The 16011-nt window shown below is 39.1% G+C and overlaps 1 protein-coding gene across 2 annotated transcripts in view; it reads left to right on the top strand.

Annotated features, from left to right (window-relative positions):
• Positions 1–15795, top strand: part of VPS41 (VPS41 subunit of HOPS complex) — a 162311-nt gene extending 146516 nt beyond the window's left edge. For both annotated transcript variants that reach the window (XM_081079906.1, XM_081079907.1), the window contains 4 exons: positions 6529–6628; positions 6734–6778; positions 13150–13229; positions 13798–15795. In XM_081079906.1, the coding sequence (XP_080936032.1) occupies positions 6529–6628; positions 6734–6778; positions 13150–13229; positions 13798–13878 (306 nt within the window). In that variant the 3' untranslated portion in view covers positions 13879–15795. The remainder of the gene's footprint in view (positions 1–6528; positions 6629–6733; positions 6779–13149; positions 13230–13797) is intronic.
• The last annotated feature ends 216 nt before the right edge of the window (positions 15796–16011 follow it).

Here is a 16011-nt window from a genome sequence, read left to right as displayed (position 1 = left end):
TAGCACTGTGGCCTAAATGATGGATGAGAAATTAGGTAAAATGATTTCCCAGTCTAGCTGTGGTATCATATTAAGGGATTATAAAACCAGGTAACTCTCTGTCATTTGCAATTCTGATGATAAGCATTGCAGTAAAGACGAGGCAATGTCAGCAAAAATTTCAACATTTAAAGAATCTTCTAAAATAAAAATTTCAGAAACTCGGCAATTTTTATGGCATTTTTCCCACAGCATCTGTTTCTAATGAGCCATAATAACTTCGCTGATGTACAATTCCTTTATTGCTTTTTAAAATATCTATGAGTCTAGTGTTTTGCTTTTGGTTGGCTTTATTATTGATGATGAACTACAGAAAAATAAGGAAAATAGGGAGAATCTAGAATCTCATGTTGATTTTCAGCAGTACCTTATAAATACATTCTTGTTTAAATTCATAGTAGAATAAGGTATGCTTGTAACAGGTTGATTATAGAAGCTATAACTGGTTGTCTTAAATAATGAAAAGGAAAGAATACAGGTAATGTTAATAAAACATAGAATTTAGAAAAACTTAGAACAATGGAAGAAAACATTGTAATATTAAGAAAACAAGAGTGGTAAAGAAGGGTGTGAAAAGAAGTTGACCCATTGATTTGAATAACCTTGGAAAAATAAGGGAAAGTCCCATAAGGAAAATGAATGCTTGAAAGATAATATTGTACTTGGTAAGTAATGCCTACAATTACTTATTAAGATGAAAACTGATGCCATTATGAAGTTGAGGAAAGAAAAAGACAGACAGTGGTTTACTTGCATTGGTGAGATTCTAGTATGAGGTAGAGATTACAGAGCAAAAATCAGTAATGGTATTGTCTTATTTACTAGGTGGAGACATTTTATAGATGATACTAAATAAAGGTGTTTCAAACTGATTTTAATTTCTGAAAGTGATGTCAGAAGCTATCCAACATGGAGAATAAAATAGGAAACCAAAATAAAACAGAAGGAAACAGGCAAGAAAGATTTTGCTGGTCAGAAAATGACTTGATCTTGAAAGACCAGTAGGCATCCTTTGGAAAACAAAGACTACTTTTGGAGGCAAAGGGGGGATATGTTCCTGAAACCTTCTTATGAGCTTAACTTTTGTAGCCTACAATATTCTGAAAACATCAAAAAATATATTTGCAAATTCCATAAAGTCAGAAAAAGATATGGGGAAACAGCCAGCACAACCATAAAAAAAAGTCTTTGTAGACTAAGTTAAATTTTTAATATCTAAAGTAAGTAAAGAATAAAAGTTTACTTGATCAAATGTCAGTCAGTGATAAAGACTAAGATTTTAAGAATTCAAGTATAATAGATTTAAAAGAAGAGTAAATACCAATGTCATCTACGTCAATAGATACTTGTTTTGCTTAACATGGTCAACAACAGTACATAACTAGAAATGTATTTTTCTAAACCAGAAAAGCTTTAGATTTCTGGATAGATGATACACTAAACTGAATACCCCTTCCTATTAAAATCATGTTAACGAATTTTAAAAAAAAAATTTTGATTCGTAGCCAATCTCAAAAGAGATAAGACCAGGAACCAGGAAATACCGAGAGCACATCTGAAGTGAAAAGGGAACGTGGCCGCTGTGGCAGCCTCTGGAGTAGCAAATACACTTACTAGATGATGGGCCTCGTATGCTTATGTGGGAGCAGCACCAATAGCTGTTGGCCCACTTAAAGTGAGGAACTAAAATCAAATGTCATGCACAGAGCCTGAGGCTCAGGCCATAGGAAAAAAGCTGCCCTCTGGTTCTTTAAGTGACAAGGGAGCTAGCTGTCTCCTCAGCGGTTAATGGGAAAGAGAAGGTTGGGGGAGAATAGGGGGTCACCCATAAGAAATTGTAGGATCTGAATTTATCTTTTGTGCATGTGAAAACATCTAGAGCCATTGAAATCCCATGAGACTTCAAAATGCACAAAAGTGAACCCACTCAGAATCGTGTCCCCTCAGCTAGGACACACAGCCGTTGATGGTGAGCTCACAATAGAAAGAATTCAAGCTATATGATGGTTAGTCAGGAGATACAGTACACAGAAGAATGAAAATGATATGACAATCTTAGTATTTCCAAGAACTGAAAATGCTAACTCAATCTCAAAGGTATTATTAATAAGTCCATTTAAAATGAAGACGTAGAAGAAAAAATAAATACCATAATATAACGGAACAATATGATAGAAAATAGAAATATTTATAAAAGAACCAAATAGATCTCTTTGAAATTATGTGAATATGTGTATTCGTTTAAATTATTAATTCAGTAAACAAGGTAAATAGTAGATTACACACAGCTGAAAAGGAGAATTAAATAACTGGAAGATGGATCTGATGAAATCATTTAGCATACAGCACTGAGTAATTAAGAGTGGTTAATAGAGACATGGATAGTAGAATGAAAATGTCCTCACCAAGTGGTTAATAGAGACATGGATAGTAGAATGAAATTCTCCAGAAGAGAGAATGAATAGTAAAATAGGAAAACCTCTGACAAAGAAAAAGAAAAAAGAAATACCGGAAACAAACAAGGGAGAATATAACTACAGATTCAGACAACATTTTAAACAGAAGTGAATGCTAGTTTTATATCAGTATATTTGAAAACTACAATAAACAATTTTCTAGGAAAATATAAATTACCAAAATTATTCGAGAGCAAATATAATAAATCTACAGTCTTTAAATAAATCAAACCAGTAGTCAAAACATAGCTACAAAAAAACATCATTCTACAGACAAAGTTAAAGGTAAGTTTTATCAAACTTTTAAATACAGGCCACTCCTCTTTTATATAAACTCTTCCCTGAGAACAAAATGGAAAAGCTCCTCGGTCCCTTATCCCATGGTAAGTCTGACCTTACCAGCGTCCCATGAGGGCAATAGGAGACAATTACAGCCCTGTCTCTTTTTTAACACAAATGCAAAAATTCTACAGAAATCATTAGCAAAGTGAATCTGACTATTTACTTATTAAAAGTAGACACATATGGTAAATGTTAGGAATTCTCTGCAAAGTAATCATCATCTGTATGTTCAATAAAATTCTAATCAAAATCCCAAAAGACTTTTCACAGTCCTAAATTATACATAAAAAAATAAAAGGCTAAGATTATCTAATAAGGAGGGTAGCTTTAGCAGATATCAAAGCTTAATATGGGAATGTAAAATAGTGTAATTACTTGAAAACTGTTTGACAGTTAAAAAATTAAACATACACCTACTCCATGACCTATCAATTTCACTCCTAGCTATTTACCCAAGAGATGAAAAGCAGGTCCACAAAAAGATCTGTACAAGAATGATCTTTGCAGCTTTATCCTTAATAACCCTACACTGGAAACAGCTTAAGCACCCATTAACAGGAATACATACTCGCACCTCCAGATTGCTGCCTCTGGGTCACAAAGTAGATGCTGTATCTCCAGGCCTCACATCCATATTCCAGGCAGAAAGATGTGGGAAGTAAAGGGCTTTTTCCTAATGAGGCTTTGCTTTTTTATATTTGAAGGCTTTGTGTTTATCTCATTGATCAAATCTAGGTTACATGAGCCCTCGCCAGCTAGCTGCATATTTTAGCTGGGCACACACTAAGCAAAGTTGGAGTTGTATTTGTAAGGAAGAAGGAGGAAAGGTGAAGTACAAGAAAGTGTCGGCTGTATCTGTAATACTTCATTTTCTGAAATAAACAGATCTTAAGCACATTGCAAAGTATTAACAGATTTGTTCAATTTAGGTGGTAGACACTTGAGTATGTTTTTGAAATATCTCATATTTTAAAAAGAAAAATAGCACAAAGTAATGGAACGTTGTACTCAAAATGTGAGTATTAGTGATTTGATGTCACCCTGGATAGCAGAACAGAGAGCGCCTGTGTAAATGACATCCAGTTCGCAAGGATAGAAGACAGGTGGGAGGTGAGACTGCACATCTGGGAAGGCAGGCTGGGCACAATGACCTCGCAGAGGGGCGGAGATGGAAATCACGATGTGATGATGGTCAGAGAGGGGTGAGGACCAAGACCTCCTCCTCCAGCTGCTGCTGCGTCTGACTCAGCTCTGTCTGAGTAAAGGCATTCGTGGGGAACACGGAGTGTGAGCTTTGGGGGTTTCCAACAGTGGCAACAACAGCACGTTTTTCATGAGTCACTGATGTAGTTGGAATCCCTAGTCACCACAGTGCCTTGTCGTATGTCTGAAAATGCGAGCAATATCTGCATAAGAACACATTATTTTGGTACAGTCTTTCACCCCCTCTGATTGCCCTCATTACTACAGATGTTATAAAATAAATGACTTATTCAGGTGGTAGTCTCATTTTTTAATATACCTGCATAGCGTGGTGTAAATGAAGTTACAATGTGTTCACGTTCTGATCTGAAGCCTTGGGTTTTGATCAAATGAAGTAGAAAGTAACATACTAAGCTGTATTTATATGTTTTCCCTTCTGGCTGGCTGCCTCTAAATACTGACCTTTTTCCTAGAAAATACTTTCTGCCACAGACAGATTATACCCAGTTAGAAAAATGTAATCCTCATGAAGAAATGGTTCCTTCTCTGTGTGTATTTTTTGCTGTTTTCTTTTTTAAGTTTGCAGACACTGTGGCTTCTGTCTAGACTACTGCATCCACCCATCTCCGGTATTATTCGTTCAGTGAACCCCGCTGAGGGTCAGAGCTAGCTTTTTGAAACATTTTACCAATGATACTGTGATTGACACTATTTTTCTTAAGTTTTTATTTTGGTGTTTGAGGCTGAGGAGCTTTATGTACTTTGTTTATAAATTTTCTTCAAATTTATTGACATCAATGTTTCTTAGACATCTTTCTTACTGTATTTGTTATTTTTTTTGTTCTTCTTGTATGCTTTAATGATGTCTGTTAAAGTTTTAATGTCTTTTTTAAATGAATCAGAAAAATTCAATTGCCGGTAGCATTTTAAAGAACAAAACATCAAATGCAGTGTCTCAATCAATGTAGAAATAGTAAAACCATTAGTTATTTCCTACTCGGTACTGGAAGTGGCAGCTTTAAAACTTGAATCTGGACGTCAGTTCCGTTTCCTCGGATATTTGCCTTGATCTAATTGGGGGGAAAACTCTGGTTGCATCCCCCCAAAGCCAGTGCTCTTCGGGATTATCGAGGAGCACATCTCATTGTAGACAGTTGGGGATGGAGGACCAAGCTGGTCGCTCCCTTACTCCCCTCCCTGGTGGGAACACAAAGGAAAGCACTTTGGGGCATTTGCACATGTAGGTTTTAGATGAGAGTGACTTCAGTGTGAAGAGGGCAGGATGTACCTCTGACAGTAGCTTGGCTGTGTCGCAGAACTGGCCCAGTGAGGCAGCCGTGTCGTCTTTATGTGGGTCTCTGTGGCAGTTACATGGCACTGGCACAGAAGCACGTGTAAGAAGACACATTGCGTCATCCCTTCTGACCTTGAGTGTCTCTGTCTGAAAAGCAGCGAGTTCTGGTTAAAAAAAAAAATCCATCTGGCTTAAGCACACCTCACAGAGCCTTTCCCAATTTCCAATAAATTACCTAAGAAAACCCAAAAAGGGTGAAACTCACACTGTGGACAGCCGAATGGGTTTGAAAGGTGAGGTGTGTTGCCTCTTACCTGCATAAAAGCAGGTGTGGGCAATTTTTGTCCTTGTTATGTCCCCGGCGCTAAAACAGAATTGGTATCAATCAAAAATGGGCCTTTGACTTCTGCTGTTTGCATCCTGACTTCTGAGGCTGCTGACGCGTTTGTCGTCAGGTCTCATAATCCTCCAGGCAGAGAGAGGGAAAATAAGTAAGCCTACAAACTAGCAGGAAAAATGCCTAAAGAAACAATGTACAGTACCAGGATTAAGAATGAGAAAATGAACCTTGAGACAGAATATGTAATTTCAGTTGCCAGCCCTTTACGAATCCATCCCAGATCTGAGGGCTAATGGGGGCAGTTGTGCTTTGTACCCTACATTCATTGCTAAGTGCTGTGGGTCTGCTTTGCAAGGACAGGAAGACAGGCCGCACCCTGCAGGGGCTTGAGGACACAGTCTTCTCAGTTTATTGCTCCATGCCTCCCTGTACCTTGTAGAAATAGAGACCCAGTATGTATTGTGCATTAAGTAGATGGATTTATGAAATAAATGATTCTGGGAAAGCAGGTTTTCTATCCTGGGCAAAGAGGTCACAGAGGGGCCAAATTCTGCCCAAGTCATCTGTATTAGAAAACCCTATAAGAGAACAGTAGGGGTTGGAATTGGTATTTGATTTTATAAGCACTGGGGGAACCACTGTATGTTCATTTGAAAAAGATGCAGAGTCATGACTGAGTGGAGGCTAGAAAGGTAGGTCAGTGGTGTGGAGGGAAGAAAGTACGGGGGCAGCAGGCCAGTGAGTGCCTCTGGAGTATTTCAAACACAGCACTTTTCTGAATGCCCAGTAGGAGGGTCCCCTCCTCATATTTGAGTCTTGTTAAGATGGCTTTTCTTTTACAATGTGTGCATTAGATTCTGCTCCGTGAAGGCTGCAAGAAGATTCTTGTAGCTGACTCTTTGTCTTTACTGAAGAAGATGCATCGAACTCAAATGAAAGGTGTTCTGGTTGATGGTGGGTAAAATTGAAATAATCGTTTTAACTGTATGCCTGCTCTCAGAGGAAACAAAGCAAATAGAAACATTCTGTAATCTCAAGTGTGTATGTGTTTCCTTGCAGAGGAGAACATCTGTGAATCCTGCCTTTCGCCTATTCTTCCATCAGGTAAGGTGGTGGGGAAGGGGAAAGAAGTCCCCAAATATTTGTTACTATGAGTAGTTAACTAATTATTACTTATAAAATTATGCAACTTTTAGAATAATCCAATTTAGAAAAGAATTACAGCCTACATCTCTACTCAGTCGCATGCTGCCCCTGCCATTCTTTAGAGCTGAAGTTTGCCAATTGGAGTAAGCGGGCATCAACTGGCAGGCTTGTTAAAAACCACTTTGGTAATCCTAATCTCAGAGGTTCTAATTCAGTAATTCCAGGGTAGGGCCTGGAATTTGCATTTGCCTAATTTGCATTCTGACAAGTTCCCAGGTAATGTCGATGCTGCTGGTGCAGCGGCCATTCTTTGAGAAGCACTACTCTAGTGAATAAACATGATAAAATGAAAACTTTATTTGCCATCAATGTGTTTAAATTCCAAGGTGGAAGAACCATGTGTGTATGTGGGAAACTTTTAATAGATTTCCCTTTTCTTTAAACTTATTCTCTTCTGTATTTTGGCAACCATCAGTTTGTTCTCTGTAAGTTTGTTTCTGTTTTGTTTATTTTGTTTTTTTAGATTCCACTTATATAAGTGAAATCATATGGTATTCATCTTTCTCTGTCTGATTGATTTCACTTAGTATAATATCTCCCAGATCCATCCATGTTGTCACAAATGGTAAAATTTCATTCTGTTTTTATAACTGATTAGTATCCCATTGTATATATGTACCAAATGTTCTTTATCTAGTCGTCTGTCGATAGACACTTAGGTGGCTTTCGTATCTTGGCTGTTATAAATAGTGCTGCAATGAACATAGGGGCGCATATATCTGTTTCAATTAGTATTTTGGGTTTCTTCAGGTAAATACCCAGAAGTGAGATCGTAGAGTCATGTGGTAGTTTTATTTTTAATTTTTTGAGATACCTCCATACTGTTTTCTATAGTGGCTGCACCAATCTGCAATCCCGCCAACAGTTCACAAGCGTTCCCTTTTCTCCACATCCTCACCAGCATTTGTTATTTGTTGATTTATTGATGATGGACATTCTGACAGGTGTGAGTTGATATCTCATTGTGGTTTTAATTTGTATTTCTCTAATGATTGGTGACCTTGAGCATCTTTTCATATGTCTGTTGGCCATCTCTATGTCCTCTTTGGAGAAATGTCTATTGAGGTCCTCTGCTGGTTTTTTATTGAATCATTTGTTTTTTTGGTATTAAGTTGTATGAGTTCTTTATAAATGAATAGTAACCCCTTATCAAATGTACAATTGGTAAATATTTTCTTCCATTCAGTAGGTTGTCTTCATTTCGTTGATGTGTAAAAATTTTTTAGTTTGATGTAGTCCCATTTGTTAGTTTTTTCTTGTATTTTTTTTTGCCTGAGGAGACATATCCAAAGAAATATTACTAAAGGCAATGTCAAGGAGTTTACTGCCTGTGTTTTCTTTTAGGAGTTTTATGGTTTGGGGGTCTTACATTTAAGTCTTTAATCCATTTTGAGTTTAGGTTTGGATTTTAAGTATTTATGTTAAAAACTGCAATGGACACAGGGAAAGAAGTGAGCTTTCGTAGTGTTTTAAATGGTGTTTTAACAGAAAGAGACTGCATATACCTGCACTGTGTAGTTAGATGAAATTCTTACAGAAGTGCAGTGCAATGCGACGTCACAACCTAGGATTTAACCCAGCTGTTCCTTGAAGTCAGTGGATGGTCTTGGCAAAGGCAAGAGGTGAACTGGCAGAAAGCTTCTTTATAAACCCACAAAATTGACCTCTGTGTGGCCTGTAACAATTCTCTGGGGGGAGGAGGATTCAGAAGGAGAGAACACATATGCACATACTAATTCTGATTTTTAAAAGAAATGGTGTTGCATTTGCCATGAAATTGTCCCTCGTTTATAGTTGTAGGAACTGACATGGAGGCCAAGCAAGTAACCTGCTTGTTTATTGGTTGTAATAAACTCACGTAGCAACATGGTTGTAATATCTGCTTTGCATTTGATCACCACCCCAACTCAGGAATGCTTTTATAAATAAGTAATCCTCCTAAGGCAGTTCATTTAACTATAGCTGGACTCTTACTCAGACCAGTTTCAGATAGAGGTCCAAGATGGCAGTGACATAGGAGCATGCTGAACTGACCCCTCCCGTGAACAAACTGAAATATACACATCTATAGAGAGAAGTTCCTCCTGAGAGCAACCAAGTGCTGAATGGAGTGCTTCTGGACAACGAGAGAAGACGACTGAGTAGGGAAGGCTGGGAAAGCTCAGGAGCTGTCTGGGAGCTTTGGGAGCTGTCTGGGCCGGACGTGGTCAGCGAGCACCGCTGGTTATGGCCCCCACCTCGGTAGGGATGGCTGCAGCTCTGTGCACGTGCTCTGGCCTACGTGCCAGGTCGCTGCAGTGCATTCCCACACATGTCACCAGAGCCCGTTTGGCTCACAGGGAGCGAGCAGGATCATCAGAGCACTACCATACCCACTTGGCCTCCCCACCCAGAGCCACTCCAGCTTGGTGGGCCAGTGGCCCGGATGCCATAGGCGCCAGCTCTTGCAGTCCTGCAGAACCACCCGGCAGCCTGCCCAGAGCCCACTTCTACACAAGGCCACTTTTTCAAGACTAGGAGAGAGAGCTATTGTATCTAATTCATATAAACAAACGTAGGAAGTCAATCAAAATGAAAAGATAGACCAATATCTCTCAAATGAAAGGACCAAAAAAAAAAAAAAATCCCCAGAAATAAACCCTGAGGTTGTGGAGACAAGTAATTTGCTTGATAAAGAATTCAAAGAAATGGTCATAAGGATGCTCACTAACGTGAGAGTGGAAGTGAAAGAACTTAGGGAGAACTTTAACAAAGACTTAGAAAGTATAATAAAGAAGCAAGCGGAGCTGAAGAATACAATGGCTGAAATAAAAAAATGCATTAGAAGGAATCAACAACAGATTAGCTAATACAGAAGACTGTATTAGCCACCTGGAAGGCAGACTAGTGGAAATCAACCAATCAGAACAACAAAAGGTGCAAAGAGTTTCAAAAAATAAAGATAGTTTAGGGACCTCTAAGATAACAGCAACCACACAAACATTTGCATTATAGGGATCCCAGAAGGAGAAGAAAAAGAAAGGAAAAGAAACTTGATTTAAAGAAATAATGGCTAGAAACTTTCCTCATTGGGTCCAGGAAGCACAGAAAGTTCCAAACAAGATGAGCCAGAGAGACCCACACCAAGACATAATTGAAATGGCAAGAGTTAAATATAAGGGGACAATCTTGAAGGAAGCAAGAGGAAAACAACTAGTTAAATACTGAGGCAACACTATAAGACTATCAGCTAACTTCTAGGCAGCAACTTGATTAACCAGAAGGGAGTGGCAGGACATCTTTAAAGGGCTGAAAGAAAGGAACCTACAACTAGAATAATTTATCAAACAAGGTTAACTTTTAAAATTGAAGGTGAGATAAAGAATTTCCCAGACAAGCAAAAACTAAAGGAGTTCGTCACCATTAAATCAGCTTTACAAGAAATGTTAAAGTATCTTCTTTAAGCAGAAAAGGAAAGGCCATAACCAGACATAGGAAAATATGAGAAAGGAAATAATATCGGAGGTAAAGCCAAATACTTAATAAACAGCGAATCAGACATTTAAAAAGCTACTGCTTGGGTTTCCAAATTCCTGACATTTTGATTCATTCGGGAATCAAGAATGGGAAATCGTATTTCCCGAGAATTCTTGAGAATTCCCGAAATAATCTTTTTTATTTAATTTTCGTTGATCATCTGTAATAATGGCTGTAACAGTAAATGTTAATAAACAGAAAAGCCATAGAGAAGGTGGGGCAACTGGGGTTCGTGTCCCCGGGCGCAGTCTTTCAGAGGTTTTGAGACACTCCTATATGTAAAAGGTCGATGCAGAACTTGAGTAAATAAAATTTCCTAAATGGAGTTCGACCAGAATTTCATGACTAGTGCATCTCTTGCCCTGAGCACTAAACGGGTCACTACAGTATCATTTTGGCTAGGTTTCTGTTATATTTCAGGTTTTCTCAAATTACAAGCAATGTAATTAATACAAACTAGTTTTTACATATATCACACAATGTATTAACTTTCCCAATCTCATTTTAATATTTTATTTATTAAACATTAATAGAAAACAAAAGCAAATAGGATTCGTTTGAAAATGAAAAAAGTACTTCAAATAGTTTTTGTCATTTTTAAAATGAAACTTTTAAGAAACATAGAGCATTAATTGCCCAATCAGACAATCGTGATGTTCGTTTTGTAACAAATATACTTGATGTAGAAAAATGTCTTTCCTTTTCTGTAGACGTTGGTTGAATTGTTATGAGTTCGCCCAAAAGTATCTTCAAGTTGGGAGTGAGAGAATGCGTTGCTTCATATAAGCTCATTTCCTTCCTTAGAGAAGCAAATATTGTGTCTGCATGCATAGGGCTAGGCTTTGATGTCAAAATTGGTATTGCTTTAGTCAATTCACACTTCAGATCAGACTCTGATTTAATGGCAGAACTCTCTGTAAGGGCATCCTTTATTTCTTCTCTTGGAACTTCGTCTGCTGTAAATGTTCCTTTAAAAAGTCTTTCCATTAATGACTTTGCCAACCGTGCAATTTCATTCTTACTTGACAAGGCAAAAAATTCATCTTCTCCCATCTCACATAGACAACTAACGTTGCTCAAGTACTTTGTGAGAGACACAAGATCTCTATTTCTACGTGTAACCAATTCAAATTTTATTTCCTTTAAAAAAAAGCATTAAGAAAAAATTAAGAAAGACCTATATTGTGCAGCGAATATTTACAGCTAAAAAGTGCCACAAAACATTATGATATGAGATTATAAATTATTGTAATATTGGAATAAAATATTAGCAGTGTAAGTTGTTTTTAAATGGACGGACTTACCCTCAGCAGCTGAGAGAGCCAAGAACACTCACATACATCGCAATCGTCAGCCGCAAACAAACTGATCGAATATGGTTGGTGGTACCGTGTTTCCCCGAAAATAAAACCTAGCCAGACCATCAGCTCTAATGCGTCTGTTGGAGCAAAAATTAATATAAGACCCGGTCTTATTTTACTGTAATGTAAAACCGGGTCATACATTAATTTTTGCTCCAAAAGACGCTTTAGAGCTTATTGTTTGGCTAGGTCTTATTTTCGGGGAAATGGTATCGGCTGTGGAAATAATTTTGTGGAAATAATTCATCGTGGAGAACAGAACAGAAAACAGTTTGTATTCACACAGGGAAATATTTATTTTCACAACGCAGGATTTGACTACAATGTCATATTAAGGTAAACGACCTTTGGTTTCCTTAGTTCACCTGAAGATGACTTTGTAGTCCTGGGTTGCGAAAATAAATATTTCTCTGTGTAAATACTAACTGTTTTCTGTTCTCCATGATCAAATGTGCTCGATTTACAAGAGCTAAAATTAGCTGGTCATGTGATAATCTGATTCCGGTGTCGAGTGTGCATGTCTGGTGGTGTGTAACATTGTAACACAATGTAACTTTAGATAGCGATAAATAGGAAAAATGTCTAAGAGATACATTGTGAGTAGTACATTTATTTCTCATTGTTGGTATTACTGGGTTCAAGGAGCAGATTTTCCCAATTTCCCGACCAACTCTTCTCAGGATTCAGGAACAGAAAAGCGAAAAGAAATTCCTGAGAATGGGCGGGAAGGAATTCCCACCCAGAAACTCTAGCTGCTGCGAAGCTCAAAAGACAAAAGTACCAAAACTCAAACTACAATAAATAGTTAAGAGATACACAACAGAAAAACATCTAAAATATGACATCAAAAACATAAAGTGTGGAGAAGAGCGTAAAAATGTAGTCCTTTTAGAATATATTCGAACTTAAACACCTGTTACCTTAAAATAAACTGCTATCGGTATAGAATGATACACATAAACCTCATGGTAACCGCAAACCAAAATCCTACGAAAGATACACAGAGAATAGATAGAAAAGAATCCAAACAAAATACTAAGAAACAGCAAACCACAAAGGAAGAGAACAAGAGAAGAAGAAAGGAACAGAGCAGAATTCTAAATACAACCAAAAAAACACTTAATTGTATTAAACAGTTAATACCCTAGAGGGTGTTATGCTAAGTTAGTCAGAGAAAGACAAATACAATATAATTTCACTTACATGTGGAATCTCAAAACAGAACAAAGCAAATGAATGAACAAAACAGAAACCTATACAGAGAGAGAACTAGCTGATGGTTGCTAAAGGGAGGGTGGTGGGGGGCAAGGGGCCAAGGAAGAAGACTGGTTTGAAGGTTCCTGATCTGCTTGTTGCATTGAGTCCTCTCCCTTTCCTGCCCTCTGCTCTCAGATGCGGCGAAGCCCTTCAGCGTGCTGGTCTTCCACTGCCGGCACATGTTCCACAAGGAGTGCCTGCCCGTGCCCAGCCTGGTGAGTGGGCCCTTGGCCACCACAGATAAAAGGAATTGCTGCTGTCGGAGGAATATGGTTGGAACTGGCCTGTCACCCTATGGCTCTGTGGGGTCTCAAAATTCTAATACAGTTTTATGTCACAGAAGAAACATGAATCCTTCTAATTCTGAAACGTAAAAATGATTAATACAGTATGCTAAACATTATAAAAACGTACTCACTCTAGTGAATTTGTTCAGGTAAAGCTGATGACTGTTGAGCGATAGAGATGTGAGGTACAGTGAGAACGATTTTGTACAAGTTTCTCAACCTGATTTCTATGTCGTGACGCTGCTAGTTTTTAGTGCCAAGTCGTGTTCCTTCCTCCAGGTCACTTGGGCTTGTTTTATTGTGAGCTGTCCTTTGAATCACAGAGTGACAGCTGTTCCAGATGGAAGCCCATGCGGACCAGCAGTAGTCCCCAGGAAAAGGAGTGACGTTTCGCAGCTGCCTCCTTGCCCCCTGACCAGTGCTCTCGTCATATTTCTGAGTAGGAGGGTAGAAAGAGAAGGTCTTTGTTTTAATCTGTGTTTTTCACTCACTTTAGAGCTCTCCTGCGCAGGCCTGCAGCATCTGCTGTGCTAAGCACCGGGGCCCTGTGAGTGCCATTTTGGAGATGAAGAAATAGCTCATTCTCTGCCACTCTCTTCACCGTTCTTTTGAAGACATTTTTTTGCAACAAGCAACAGAAGCGTTTATTGGCACCAGTGCTGTTACAAGCTTATGCAGGTTTATGTCATGCTGAAAAAACGTTTCTCGTCTTCTGTCTACTAGAGCTTTCTCTTTGCAGGTGATAAAGATGGTAGGTTTTTGCCCGTCCATGGCCTTGAAACATTGGGCTTCACGGTCAGTGGTTCATCATTTACTTGTTTGGCTCATTCTTTATTTAGGAGTGGAAACATAAGTCTGAAAGTTGGAAATGAATTTTTACATCCTAGTAAAATTGTTGGTCCTGAGCGTGGGCTGTGGAGCACTGTCCCAGCTGTGTGAGCGTGGCCCATGCAGGTGTGCAGCCAGCTCCTGCAGCACGGGACTTGCTTCATGGGCTCTGCTGGTAACAACTCCCGCGTTCTGGCTTTGGCTTGTTTTTATATGTCATCAACTGTAGTCATCTTCTTACTAGGCGCTTAATGAACCATTGTGCGAGTTGTCACTCAGTGACATCTGAGGACATCACAGCTGGCTGACGTCATGCAGGTTTACGTTGACCGGTTGGTTCCATGCTCTGTGTGTCCTCATGCCCGCAGTGTCTGGCCCTGGCAGGCACTCGGCTCTTGTTGACTGAATAAATGTCAGCTCTGCCCGTGTGAAAGACTCACTTCTGTTGGGTTGGACAGCTTCAGTCAAGAATTCTGCAAGAATTCTGGCAGGAGGAGGGTCCCAGCACTTCGGTGTGGTTAGGTGGTATGTGACCAGCAGGGAGGAAATGAGTGCCCCTGGACAATCGGAAGGAGTCTCAGGAAAAATGGGACTGTCTGATGCCAGAGGCGGGCTTACCAAGGGAGCCTCCTCCCCCCCATAGAATGAAGAGCGCACAGGATAGTGGGAGAGAATTCAGACGTCACTGTTTTCTAGTTACTGGCTTCATCTGTCTTGGGATATATTGCCATCCTCTATTGGGTGTAAAAATGTCAAAAACATATACTCACTGTCCCTGCTCTCTTAGTCCAATAAACAGGTATAAATGCAGCTTTCTGCTTCTGTCTTTTTGGGGAGAAGGTGAGATGCTAATGATTACTGAGCGTACTCATAGTGACCCTATAGTACATACTTGGGATACGTACTCATAGTACATAGTGACCCCGAACTTGGCACAGCCATTTCCCATCTCAGTTAATTCTCATGGCAGCCCAGAAAGAAGATACTATGTACTTCGGTTTACTGACAAACCAAAATGTAGAGATGTTATCACAGCCGCAGACATGACTGCCTAACTTCAGAGCACAGGGCTTTGTGTTAGGAAATCATAGGGCCACGTTCAGAGGCAAAGCGTACCTCTCACTGCATTGGAGTTAACAAGAATCTCTAGATGACAATAGACTGTTAGTCTTAAATATTTAGATCTGGAAAAGTCTTTTGTTACTGAATGTAACCCTCAGTCCTCTCAGTATTTCCTAATTCCAAGACAAGTGATTTTTCTGCTACATTGCTAGTTTTCAGTTTTCGTTCTTGTTTTAACCGGGGAAACCCTTCCTTCACAAGTAAACCCCACCTGAATCATAGGTAAAAGCCAAGCTACTCCACTTGTATTAGAAAAGAGGAACATAGTTGACAAGTACATGTTCTGTAATCTCTCCTTAAAGAAAGTCATTCTGAGAGTGTCAAACCACCAAATTCAAAGCTGTTGTGTGATAGTTTTATTTTGCTTTTGTTTTTAGCCGAAAGAATTTTATACTAGTTTAAATCTGTTCATCTTTGAGAATTTTTGAGTTCTCAATAAATTTTTAATTAATTTAGTTGTTCCAGTGTTAAACCCTGTTTTTTTCACTATTATAAAAAATAAATATTTATGAGCAGTTGCTATGTGTCAGACACTGGTATAGGCATTTGCATGTGTCCTCTCATTTTTTCATCATGCTGCCCCTATGAGATACCATCATCATCCTCATCTTACAGGGCAGGAAGCTGGACCCATGAAGGTTGGGCGTTTTGTCTAAGGTGGAGTAGCAAGGAGGGATAGAGATAGTAGCAGGCGAGGGATGGGGCTGAGTTCACAGCCCGCACTTGGCCTGCGGAGCCCCGGATCCTGACCACTGTGCAT

The sequence above is a fragment of the Rhinolophus hipposideros genome (genome assembly GCF_964194185.1).
Source record: "Rhinolophus hipposideros genome assembly, chromosome: 18".
Classification (NCBI taxonomy): domain Eukaryota; kingdom Metazoa; phylum Chordata; class Mammalia; order Chiroptera; family Rhinolophidae; genus Rhinolophus; species Rhinolophus hipposideros.
This window is presented reverse-complemented; position numbering and strand designations above follow the sequence as displayed.